At 30.3% G+C, this 12,650-nt stretch overlaps 2 protein-coding genes across 3 annotated transcripts; both read right to left on the bottom strand.

The window, feature by feature from the left end:
- Positions 1-15: 15 nt before the first annotated feature.
- LOC112603385 (glycerate kinase) lies at positions 16-3,133 on the bottom strand. 2 transcript variants are annotated; one of them, XR_003115163.1, is made up of 2 exons: positions 188-3,132; positions 16-98 (listed from the first exon to the last, which is right to left on the bottom strand). XR_003115163.1 is itself a non-coding variant. In XM_025351917.1 (2 exons), the coding sequence occupies exon 2, from the start codon at positions 2,007-2,009 to the stop codon at positions 501-503; it is 1,509 nt and encodes a 502-aa protein (XP_025207702.1). In that variant the 5' UTR covers positions 2,010-2,020; positions 2,122-3,133; the 3' UTR covers positions 114-500. The 2 variants fall into 2 exon arrangements, 1 of the variants encoding a protein (XP_025207702.1); XM_025351917.1 differs by lacking the exon at positions 16-98 and having other exon boundaries at positions 114-2,020; positions 2,122-3,133.
- A 1,066-nt stretch (positions 3,134-4,199) lies between these two features.
- LOC112603378 (transforming acidic coiled-coil-containing protein 1-like) lies at positions 4,200-9,909 on the bottom strand. Its single transcript, XM_025351909.1, has 11 exons — positions 9,598-9,909; positions 8,666-8,732; positions 8,050-8,597; positions 7,676-7,736; positions 7,152-7,314; positions 6,759-6,846; positions 6,395-6,484; positions 5,997-6,121; positions 5,727-5,888; positions 4,524-4,673; positions 4,200-4,454 (listed from the first exon to the last, which is right to left on the bottom strand). The coding sequence occupies exons 1-11, from the start codon at positions 9,619-9,621 to the stop codon at positions 4,268-4,270; spliced, it is 1,665 nt and encodes a 554-aa protein (XP_025207694.1). The 5' UTR covers positions 9,622-9,909; the 3' UTR covers positions 4,200-4,267.
- Between the last annotated feature and the right edge of the window lie 2,741 nt (positions 9,910-12,650).

The following is a 12,650-nucleotide window of genomic DNA, read 5'->3' as shown; positions in this document are numbered from 1 at the left end:
TGCCGACTGAACCGTATCTGACAAGAGTTATCATTTTCGTCATGTGTTAACTGTTAACCAAGGCATAAATGAATTTCGTTTATTTTACGTAGGTTAGTCTAAAACGTATAATATTAAATTATTAAACTGTTTTACTGACCATAATCTTAATCTATACAAGACCGTCAGGTTTATAATAATCACGTACCAAGGTTTAAATTTATCTCAATTCGTGCCGTTCATAGTTCTTAGATTAGGCATCGTATCACGTTATGCACATATTTTACCACTTACACAGCAATGTAAAATAATGAATAGAATATTACTTATTAGGTACGTGAACTAAGGTGTTAACGATAGTGTATTAAAAATAATCAGCATTGTTTTATTATTACATTTTATCGTCGGTAAATCACTATCAAACTTTAAAATATAATTTTTATAAATAATCATGTGTCGACATAAACAACAAAATCTACCTACAGCTGTAAACACGACTTATCACACGATGGAATACGATTTTATTTCGGTTTGATGATCAAAACGTGTACGTCCATCACGTTCGTGCCAGTGTGTCCGATTTTTAGCAGATCGCCAACATCGCGACCGAGGTCGAGTGACGAGTAAAATCCATAGCTGTCGTTGTTGTCGACAAACCGCGAAGCGTCCAGGCCTCGGGACAGCGCCACGTCCACCAGTGCCGGGTAACCGAACGCTCCGCACGCGTCGGTCGGACCGTCCATGCCGTCCGTACCGCCGCTAAAAAACAACACGTCGAACCGGCACAAAAGGTCGTCCTGAAGTCTCGTCAAGTCCAAAGCCACCCTCAACGCCAGCTCTTGGTTCCTGCCGCCTAGACCGCTGCCTCGAACCACGACCGTGGGCTCGCCACCGCTCAGTAGACACAGGCCGTGGCCTTTCGTCGACGCTTCGACAACGCACTTCGTCAGGTGCTCGACGTCAACGCCCCCGCCGCCGACTACCGAAGAAGACGCCGTCTTCAGCTGGTCTTTTCGATTCACGTCCGTCGCGCCGCCGCCCGCGTACAGGTCGCATACGTACGCCACAAGATCCGAATAAAACGCCGACACCAGAGCCACATCGCCGCGGAGTGAAGTCGTCAGCAGTACGGCCTCGAAGTGCCGGCCGGCGTATTGGACGCCCGCCCGAAGCGCGATCGCGTTGTTGCCGATCACGTGATTGTGGACTCTGTCGAACCTCGCCGCCGAGCCGGTGAACGAAACGTTTCGCAGCAGCGCGTCAACGACGGTCTCGGGCATGGCGTTCCGCAGACCGAAACCGTCGACGATTTCGACGGGCAACCGGTCGGGATCGTCGTTGGGTACAGTCGGTCCGCTGGCGATGGCAGTCAGCGGGTCGCCCACAACGTCGGACAGGATCAACGAGACCACGGTGCACTCCTCCCGGACCAACCCGATCAGTCTACCGCCCTTGACCCGGGAAAGCGCTTTCCTCACGACGTTCAACTGTTCGATGGACGCGCCGGCCGACGACAACAGTTTGGTGGCGAGGATCTTGTCGCCCAACGGCACGGTCGGCGAACACAACAGCGCCGAACCGCCGCCGGATATGAGTACGACGAGCAAATCGCCAACGCTCAGACGAGACACCGTGCCCGCGATGCGATCGGTGTTCTCCACGGACTGCCGATCGGGCACATTGTTCCTGGCCGCCTCCATGACGCATACCCTGGATTTTTTGTCCAGCGAGGAGGGCAGTCGGCGGGTTCCGAACGGAACGCTCACCGCGACCTCCTTGAGACGGTCGCCGAGTACGTTCTCCAATTCCAGAGCCATGTCCAGCACCGCTTTTCCAAAACCGATCGCGTAAACGTCGCCGGGCACGGTGTACGTCGAAGAGCTACTGCCGTCGTCGACGTAAAGCTTTTTCGAATCGAATCTCACCGTGTTTTTGACGATCGTTCTGGGCGACACCGATTTTACGCATTCTTCGAAAATCTTCACCGCGTATCTCTTCATGTCCGCTAAGCGATCATACTCCAAAGACATAATCTGCCGTCCTACAAACGACGCGGCGAACAAGACGTCGAATAAAAACTGAATCTTCGATTGAGAATTGTTTTTCGTAGAAATGTCGAATAAACTAAATTCACCCACTCACCGTGCGTCGATGAATAAATATTGTCCGCCGCAGAGCCCACAATCGTTTCGTATGAGTGGTTTTTATCCGCGACAAGTCCGTTTATGTGGAGTACGGCAACGGACTACATGATAGTATGATACGTACAATACAACTGTCAATACTCAATACTGTTACCTCGTAATAACGATGAGCAATAATAATTATGATGGTACTTCTCGCGAGGAACAGTAATTATTACGTAGAACTAAACACGACATAACGTCGTCGTTATCAGAAACGATCGTCGATAGGATTATTCGTTCGAACCGTAGCGCAATACCGTGATATTATAATATGTTACGATTCAAATTCTGAGCGCGAAAGTTTAATAGAGATGCGTAAAAACACGAAAGCTGTTTTTTTCCCAAGTCAATGCCAACATACAGAGTACACAGCACCTGTCCGCAATAGTTAATTGACTACATACCTGCGTGTATTGAGTTTTTACAATTTTCGTTAATTTTCTCGAGTAGGTATATAAATGCTTCTGGAAATGCTCCAATACACTGCAATGATCACATACGATTAATTCTGTCCGAGTTTTAAAATTTATTTAATTAAATAGGTACTGTAGTAAAAAACGGACAATCGCAAAATATCAAAGTATTATAAATAATGCTATTAATAATAATAAATTATGTTGTATACCTACTGACTTTTCCAGAACCATTACTAGTCGATGGTAAAAATGGTTAAGACCAATGGTGTATCCATTTTAACGATTTACTAATTACATTTAATGTAAATTCAATTAAAAACATCTTACAGTATTTCACCGTTATTTTTTAGTTGTGGATTTCATTTTCAACATATTAATGCTTGCAAAACAATGTGCACACTTGAAGATTTAAATGTGTAATTGATAAGGCTATTAATAGAAGAGTTCACTAAAATGTTTTTTTTTTAACGTGTCTCCATCACTGCCACATATCAGATTTAGATGATAATAATCATGTTTAACTAATGCCGTGATTTAAATTTAAAACAAAATAGTAATTAAAATTTGATCATTTTTTTTTTTTTTTTAAACAACGTCGTTAATAAAAATGTAGATGTTTACTAAACATTTGGTTTGAGTTGATTTACAAAAAAACTTCATAATTTATTTCACTACATATATTTACAAAATACAATGTTAAAAAAATTAAACATTTGCAACTAAAATGTGCGTTGGTTTTGTATTAATTCTTAAAAAAAATACAACACAGCATCATGCTGCTTGAATACATTTAAAAACAAAAATCGTTACACGTATTAGGATGGAATAATATTATAAGGGTTAAAAATATAATATTTAACAATAAGATAGGTTAAAAATAATTAGGTAGTAGTAAAATTAGAAAAAAAAATTATAATAATTAGAGTAACACTTAAAGCAAAATTAGTACAAGTTATAAACAATTCAAAAAAAATAGAAAGCATACTATGTTAACAAATTTAAAAATAAATTGATATTTTTTTAATTTCAGGAATCTTGACTTATATAAACTCATTGATTAAAATAGCTTATTTTGAAAATGTTTAAAAATTTAAACAAGTAGAGAATTACAGACATTTAGGATCTTATAGATATAACAAACATAAAACCATTTGTAGTTATTTTAATCTTATACTTATTTTATAGCTAAGCTATAAATGATAACATCACCTTTTTTACAACAAAAATATAAAATTATTTTGTTGAAAGAGGAATTACAATAAAACAATGTTCAAAAAAATGTATTGAACAATACTAAAATTAAAAAAAAAATATATATTTCCTATATCCAAATTAAATCGATAGATTGTTATCAACCAAATTATTCTGTACATAATTGAAAATCCTTCAACCTCAAAAATCATAAGTTAAAAGAAGGTATAATAATAATAAATAATATATTTGAAATTTACATTTAACAGGTACATAACATGTACAATTATAATTAATTGCAATTGATGGTTTAGTGTGGAATCTATGATTTGTTTGTATAATTATATATTTATACATTTATCTTGTATAAATTTATATTTATTTACTTATTTTTAACAAAACATAGTGTAAATAATAATTCAAGTAATATTATAAGTGTACATATTAAGATAAATAAACCTAAAAAAAAATGCATATTGATGCAATTAATATAATTCATTTTCTATCCAGTTTTCCAATGAGTTCGTCGCAAAGGTTAGTTAGCTCAGCGTTTTCCACATCTTTTCTATCTAAAGATTCTTGTAATGATCTTACTTTCACCTCCAAGCGTTTATTCATTATTCTCATTTTTGAAGTTTCTGCCTCAAATGATCTTTCCTTATCATTTATTTCTTCAGTGGCTCTAAAAAATAAATACAAATGGTACAATTAATCGAAAATAACAGTAACTTCAAAAATTTTATTTTATTACTTATTCATTTGTTCAGTGGCGTGTATTTTTAATCTCATGTATTTGTCTTCATATTTTTTAAGAGATTCTTCAAATTCTTTAATACAGTTTTTATATTTTGTTTCATTTTCTTTCATGGCTTCTATTACTTGCTTTGAGGAATTATATTTTCTATGAAAATAAAAATTAAAAACAAAACATAATTTTTATATCAAAACACAAATTGTGCTTATTTAAAAAAATATTTTATATACTATTAAATTTTAATTTATTTAAACCAGTATTATGCGTATTAGTTATTAATCATTTTTTAAATGTTTTTTTTTTTTTTGCTAAAAACTAAATAAATTTAATAGTTATAGTTAATGTTTTCAAAAACTCATTGATTAAAAGCTATACAATAAACTACAAAACTTATAGTCATAAAATATAATCAAAATAAACTATACAGATCATCTTATTATAATAATTTAAGGCTGATTTTAAATGAATATTTAAAATATCCCAAATTATTATTATATATACTTATCAAACATTATCAAGTGTCAGGTAGTTGTGTCAATTTAATAATAATTTAACTATAAAAAATTACAAAAATTAAACTTTGTGTATCATTTTGGCTTTTGGTGCACTAACAGCTTTAAATATTTCTAGCCAAGTAATCTCAAAAAATACAAAGATACTAAAAATGCATGAAATATATTTCTTAGATAAAAATAATGATATTATAGACATGAATTTTTGTTTTGTTTTAAATATGCTCAATTTAAATGTCTTCTAACTTCTCAATCTGAAATGATAATTGAGCACTATATTTTCTATAGTTAACTTACTAAGCTAATAGCAACTAGTATGTATGAAATTCAGTATTTATTGAAGTGGGTACCTAATGTATGATGATTTTTATTAAACAATAAACTTGATAAAAATCAAGCTTGAAAATAATTACAGTCATAATATTAAACAATATTTAATTTATGATAGTAAAAAATAAAAAATAAATATTTAAATTTATTAAAAAGCAAGACAAAATGTACATAAATCAGTATTAGGTACTCAAAACTTATTTTTCGCTTATAGAGCTACATTTAAAAGTGCTCGGAAAAAATGACGTATCAAAATCTTACTATTTTTTAGATACCTAACTTTAACCTCAAAAAATTAAATATAGATAAGCATGTGCATATCTTGACATAATGTAATTAAAAAGCAAATAAATCTTACTCGTGAACATCATTGAATGCCATTTCTGAATTTTGGAGGTGACGTTCCATTTTTGCTCTTTCCTCTTCAATATATGCAATTCTTGCTTCATATTCTTTGTGTACGTCTTCTTTTTTAGAAACCATGTCAGAAATAGTTTTTTCATATTCTCCAATCACAGTACTATACATAAATATATCAGTCAGATTAAAGAAATGTCATCACATAATAATTACATAATTGTCAAAACATATCACTAATTAGTAATAAATAACTTAAAGTTATATGTACCTTAATTGATCTTTACTTTTAGTTACTGATATTAATGAGTTGGTCAAATTTTTAATTTTTTCTTTGTCAGCAATACATTCATTTTTTAGGTTCTTGATTTCACATTCCAACTTTTCTATTTTATCCTGTACACAGACAAACAAGTAATAATAATTATATCAGCAATAGTGATGCAATAGTGATAGGGTGAAAAGATATAGAATTTTACACAATATTTGAGATTTGATACTGTTAGCTGGCTTAAAATTATTTTATAATACATAATATAATAAAATTATGTTAATATTAATAAGTAATAAAATAACAATCTAAACTTTGGGCATTTATTGAAGTTTAAAATAAGCTTAAAAAATGACTTTATCAGATTATATTAATAAAAAAAATTTAATCATACATACTTGGTAAAATTTATCTCTATCATTATTTTTGGGACTGTTACTGATTTTTTCATCTTTGGTAATAGATTGATTCATTTTGCTGTCTGAAATCTGAAAAATTAAAAATATATATGTAAACGACTGATTTATTATTACTAATTTATCATAACAATACAACAATAATTAAGAATAAAAATACTGTTTAAACCAGAGGTGTTCTCAATATATTTCAATAAAGGGGGATGAAAAAAATGGTTACATAATAAGCTGTAAGGTTAGGTTAGGTAAATTAAGGTTAGGAAAATAAAGAACCTTGGGGGGGGGAGGGGATCTATCTTTCATATCCCCCATGAGAACGCCCATGGTTTGAACTATAATTACGCACATTCAGAGATTTATTAGATCCACTAGATTGCGGAGAACTAGGCAATACTGCTTTATCCGTGACTAGTAAATTTTCAAATGCTTCTTTCCTGAATGATAAAATTATAAAAACATAATTAATTAATGTTTGTTTTAAATCACTTTTATTTAAATGTAAGCTAGACATTAATTAGGTGGAAAATTTTATTTTTAGATTTATAACAATAGTTTATCATAATAAGACAAATTAACAATTCATAAATACCACTAAAAGTAAAGTGATTAATTTTTATTTCTTTGTTTTTTACATTATATATGTGTAATATAATAGAAAACTTTGTACCTCGATAACTAATTTAAAATAATAGACTAATAATCAATGCAATCAATACAACATTAAAACATATTTACTTACCGAGAATTAGACTCCTCGTTTGATTTTTTGACAATAGGGTCAAATGCTACATATAATGACTTTCTGGAAATAGTTAATCTTCTAATATCTTCTTCATTTAATGATCTCACGGATTCAAGAGCTTCTAGATTATCAAAATTGAATCCAGCTGATGAATTGAAACCTATTATCAAAAAATAATTTACTAACTACAACAAGCATAACTAGAATATTGTACAATATTCATTTCTATGATTAATTTTTATAAAAATACGTACATTATATTGTGGAAATAAATATTAAATTTTTATTTCCAAAATGCTTATCTAAAAGGTTTAAATTGGTCAACTAAAATTACTCAATATGATAATAAAATCTAGTAACTTAAATTAACCAATTTACCTACTAATGTTAAGTTAAAAAAGTTATCTTTCATTTATATCAGAACATAATATATAATAACATAGGTCATAGATAATAAGTATTTAAATTTAAACATTTTAACTATATTAAAACAAAAATAAATTTAACTTTAAAAATATTACCTTCAGCTATTACAGGCCCCGCTTCACTAGAATTTTTAATTTCACTATCAAAAATATTTGACTAAAAAATAAAAATAATAATAATAATTAGTTTGATACATAATTATATGAAGACATAAAAAATATTGACATTTAAATGTATGCAATTATTTATAAATAGATTTGGCATATATTTGTTCTTATTATAAGAATATAAATAACAAATTTATTAAATTGTATTAAGTATATTTTAGCAATATAATAATACTTGTTTTAATAGATTTTGATAATTCCTATTTATTTAACAAAAATTTAATGAACGAGTATTCTATATATTACACTTTGTGTATTATTACTTGTTAATGTTAACATTTAAAACTAATCAATAATCATACCTGGAATTTTTTTTCTGACCCTAAACCATCCATTAGCAAATTATTTTGTGTCTGTGCTGAATTGTTAAAGTCTGAATTTAGTTGATGTGATATTTCATCTGATGATTTATTCGAGAAAGAATGCGAGGTTAAATTATGAGAAGAATCTTCAAAATCAGAGCTAACTAAATCCAAATTAACTGAAGTTAAATGTTCATGTATTGATTCAATATTACCACCCGAGTCATTAATATCTTCGTTGCATATAGTTGATGAAAAGTCTAAACTATCCAACTGTTGGTTTTCAACAGAATCTGTAACAAATGACCTGTAAATAGAACTGTCATTTGATGTTACAGGCCTGCCACTATCTGAATCAGCTGAATCTGGACGTTCTTTTAGATCAAAATCTTCTTCAATCACTGTACTATCTGGTCTGATCCTTGACACTTGTGGAGTAGCTAAAGCTAAACGTTCTAATTTGTTTGTGAGCTGAGAAACGTTAAAACCACCCAATGACACATCACCTAAATATTCTTCATGACTATCAAAAATGTTGTCTGAACCATCTATAACATTTTTTTCATATAAATATTTATTAGTTATGGATAGAGTAATTAAAAATTAAAATTTTAACCATTTTTTACGACTGTCTTGTCTTGAAATGAACTGTTTGACGATTCTGTTTCATTAGGAAGATTAGGCTGCAATAAATTAATAAAATTACTATTACATCCCATATTTATTTCAAACATAGCACAACTACAACACATTATCACAAACCATTGCATTTCATTACACTCTTATAAAGTTGCTAAAAGAAAGAAAATTATATTCCAAACAATAATTGAAATATAAGAACTATTGCTATTCAAAATCATTCAGTTGTAGCCATACAATGTTTTATATATTATATATATATAATTTAAGTGATTTTTATGTATGATACATTATATTGTATATATTATATAACTTAAATACTAATAGTAGTGTTCAATAGATACATTTTAAAACTTGGTTAAATGGTATTTTACTTTGTAAATAAAAAATCAGTGAATTTTTAATAGACTGATGACGTTTTCTGTAAGAAATTACCACTTACGCCTACACGAGCAAGTAGGACAGGTATGGAATATCTTTGCCACATCATTACTATATGTCTCATAGGGTTATTTATATATTTAATATTTATCTAATTCACAAATGTAAGTTTGTAGATGGTAATATAATATATGACTTTGTAAACAAACTGTATGAGAAACATTCACTATTTTAAGTAGTAAGCACTAGTACAGGCTTAAGTTTTAACAACAAATAGCCAAGTCTGACCCGACACCATTTCGATTATAATGTAAACATAATATTATTATAATTAAAAGGTGCTACATAAACATATATTTTTTTTATAAGCTTTGCAATATTACAGCTGTAATATAATTTCTCCTTAACCTTACCTTTTAAGACCGGAGTTGATATAATCCTAGCCCTATTTGGCGTCGCAGCATTTAACAAAAACAACATATAATGGCAACAGATATTAAGTAAGCGAAATTAATAACAATAATTTACCTGATTTTCCTGGTCAAGCATCATATCATTCCTTTAAGTCGCAGTAGTGGTGAATATCTGAAATCGAAAATAATTATTCGCACAACGAGATACGAGTAGCAATCAACGTCAACTACGAAATTTTCACTGTCACAAATCCAAATAACGGGGATAGCGCTAATCCGCAACAACAAATATGACTGACACTGTTATGATAAAAAGTACAAACTGTAGAGTGTTGTCGTAGTACGCAGTGTAGCGGAAGCCAGACACAGCGATTACGTTAAAAGAGTAGATGTTGACTTGTAGACGATGAAAGTTGACCAACCGTTATCAACGGACGTATCAGTGAAACCGCGTAGAACCGTTAGGTAACACTGTGGTTTAAACCGTATGCACACCTTGGTTACCGTTTGACTGACGAACAATAGCCCGGTAGTGTAGTTAAAAATATGTACAATGGACAATGGTACAATCAAGCAAATTATTATTATTAATTAGTCGAGTAACAAGTACTACAATATCGTTGTGTGTTTATAATGTTTATATTATGTTCAATTTTAATTGTGCTTCTACAATGGCGGAACACCATTACGGTATCGAAAAAACTTAACAATAATATTAATTGATAAGTACTACTCCCATAATATTACGTTATTACGACGACGCTAATACGCAATATTCCGTGTTCGGCGTTCCCTAAATTGAAAGATTTGATTGTTCATAAAATTCGAAACATCCGTAGTCTGATGACCTCAATTACTGTAATAATAATAATAATAATAATATACCTACAGCTGTTTAAAAAAAAAGAAAAAAAAATATTTAAATTTAAGATAAATCAATAGGGTCTTATTGACGCGAATAGGTAATATATAGATTTTTATTTTATTTTAGAATATAGGCGGAGTGATGAATGTCAGAATGTATACCTATCACCTATCACCTTTGCACATATTATAACTCTATTTCTTTAATAATGATATCTATGTTTTTTTTAATTACATTTTTTATTATGTTTGAAGAACAAAATGCTACGTTGTTACGATATACAACTTTGAGGAAAGTTTTAATTATCGAATGTGATCGGTTATTGGTTAATACCTATATGTCCTATATTATAAACTAATATTGTATTCATACTGCTCTGTTGTACTGGCAAAGTATTGTTGTGAACTAATTTGCAATCACAAAGATTTACCTTCAAGTTTTAGTGTTTTTTTAAAGTTTCTGCAGTTCAACGTTTTTATGTATTTTGAATCGTGACAGAAATTCGGATAGGGCTATAAGAAGAACCTTGTATTAAATTTTTAAACTCTTCAAAAATTTAAAATGTCTATAAATATTTTAAAATGAGTTAAAATATTATAACAATTTAAAGTCTCTATATATGGATAATAGGTAATAATATAATTACAATGATGACATCAGTTTTTTTTTAAATTGCTATCTCTTGCATTATAATATTTAAAAATACCAATTTTCTCACTATTTTTTAATAACATTTCCAAAATTCTAATTAATAAAAAGATAAAATCTACCAAAAATCATTTTTTTTTTTTTTTATTTAAATATTCTTTTTTAAAAAGTGTCACATAAAAAAAAAAATAATAAAAATACACATATAAAGCTAAAAAACATTGCATTCCCAGCTCTTCTCAGTAGGTACCTAGTACCTACAACTCTGTAGCAACCAAAACTAACAATGAAATTACCGTGACTTATTTAACAAGAGTATATTACCTAATGCAACTAAATATACGAATATAAACTGAAAGTTATTATTTTTTATTTATACTTGTTTCATTTATGATGGTAGGCATATAGCGTAATAAAATTATTTCTATAATATCAATCAAAGGTAGATGTCTGAAAAAAAACTTTTTTTAATACGAAAGTATTTTTGTTATTTTATTTACATGATGTCGTCTTACGCACATATATGGATTTTTAGAATTCTAAAAAACACTTAAAAATAAATACCCTATAGAAAACTATATACCTAATTAATATATTTTTAATCGGGAATGTTGTATGGTTTTAATTAAGACTATTCAGTCTATATACCTACACGTAAATTATAAAATTAATTATTAACGCTGAAAACTAATTAGTTGTAGAGAAATTAATCCATAATATTATAATATTGCAATTAATCGTTCGAATTATTACCCATTATGCACATTCATTTATTTTATTAATCCTAAAAAAAAAATTTGGACATTTAATTGAGGTGATACCATATAGTATTGAGATGTAAAATGTTTCACCCACTAAGCTGATTTTCTGAGGGTGCCCCTGACCCAAATATTAATATAGGTAATGCGAGCTTCCTGCGTATATATATATATATATTACTGTGACCACTGATCATCGTGTAGCACGTTTGAAATTATTATTATAATAATTGTATATTATGCCATTATAAAAATTATTAAAATTTATAATAGTGTTGCGGTTTTTGTTGGCCGTTTTTTTGGTACCAGCTACTGGTTAGACGGCAAACAATAATGTTAATAAATCGTGCTAAGAAACTATTTTGGTAGACGTTGTCGTTATAACATTGTACAGCTTGTTAGATGCTATTATTGTGTTATAAACGCAGCGGGTGAAGGTCGTCGCATTTAAGTAGGCATGCCTTTTACTTAAACGATCAAACAAATATAACTATGTTTATTATATTATACGTACATATCCTCAAAGAGACGTTGAAATGAATTCATTATTGAAACATTTAAGTGTACAAAAATACAGAATATTATTGCAAAGCGCAAGTATGTAATAATATTATTATTAATATATCCGTCTACAGCTGAGTTGGGGACGGAGGTCAATGCGTTTAAGCACAAGTGCTTCGAGAACATGACAATGTATTGAAAGACTGACCGATCGTCGCGTAATGGACTTTTAACATTTTCATGATATATGAATATTTATACACCTATACATAGAACGAGATTTAGTTTAATGACGTGATATACACATACAGTGGTTCTCAAATTCTTATTATTACTTTATTATCCCGTCATCCTTAAACACTTATCAGTTAGTCACACTGTCACAGTGGTGTGGTG

The sequence above is a fragment of the Melanaphis sacchari genome, unplaced genomic scaffold, assembly GCF_002803265.2.
Source record: "Melanaphis sacchari strain LSU unplaced genomic scaffold, SCAv2.0 Contig106_pilon_pilon, whole genome shotgun sequence".
Classification (NCBI taxonomy): Eukaryota; Metazoa; Arthropoda; class Insecta; order Hemiptera; family Aphididae; genus Melanaphis; species Melanaphis sacchari.
This window is presented reverse-complemented; position numbering and strand designations above follow the sequence as displayed.

What these genes read in the sequence shown, in the direction of transcription:
- LOC112603378 (XM_025351909.1), bottom strand. Translation starts at nt 9,621, where the DNA reads ATGATGCTTGACCAGGAAAATCAG. An exon ending in CAAGACAGTCGTAAAAAATG is followed by an intron (nt 8,598 to 8,665) that starts GTTAAAATTTTA and finishes AAAATGTTATAG; the next exon opens with ATGGTTCAGACAACATTTTT. An exon ending in GCATTCAATGATGTTCACGA is followed by an intron (nt 4,674 to 5,726) that starts GTAAGATTTATT and finishes TTATTTTCATAG; the next exon opens with AAAATATAATTCCTCAAAGC.
- LOC112603385 (XM_025351917.1), bottom strand. Translation starts at nt 2,009, where the DNA reads ATGTCTTTGGAGTATGATCGCTTAGCGGACATGAAGAGATACGCGGTG.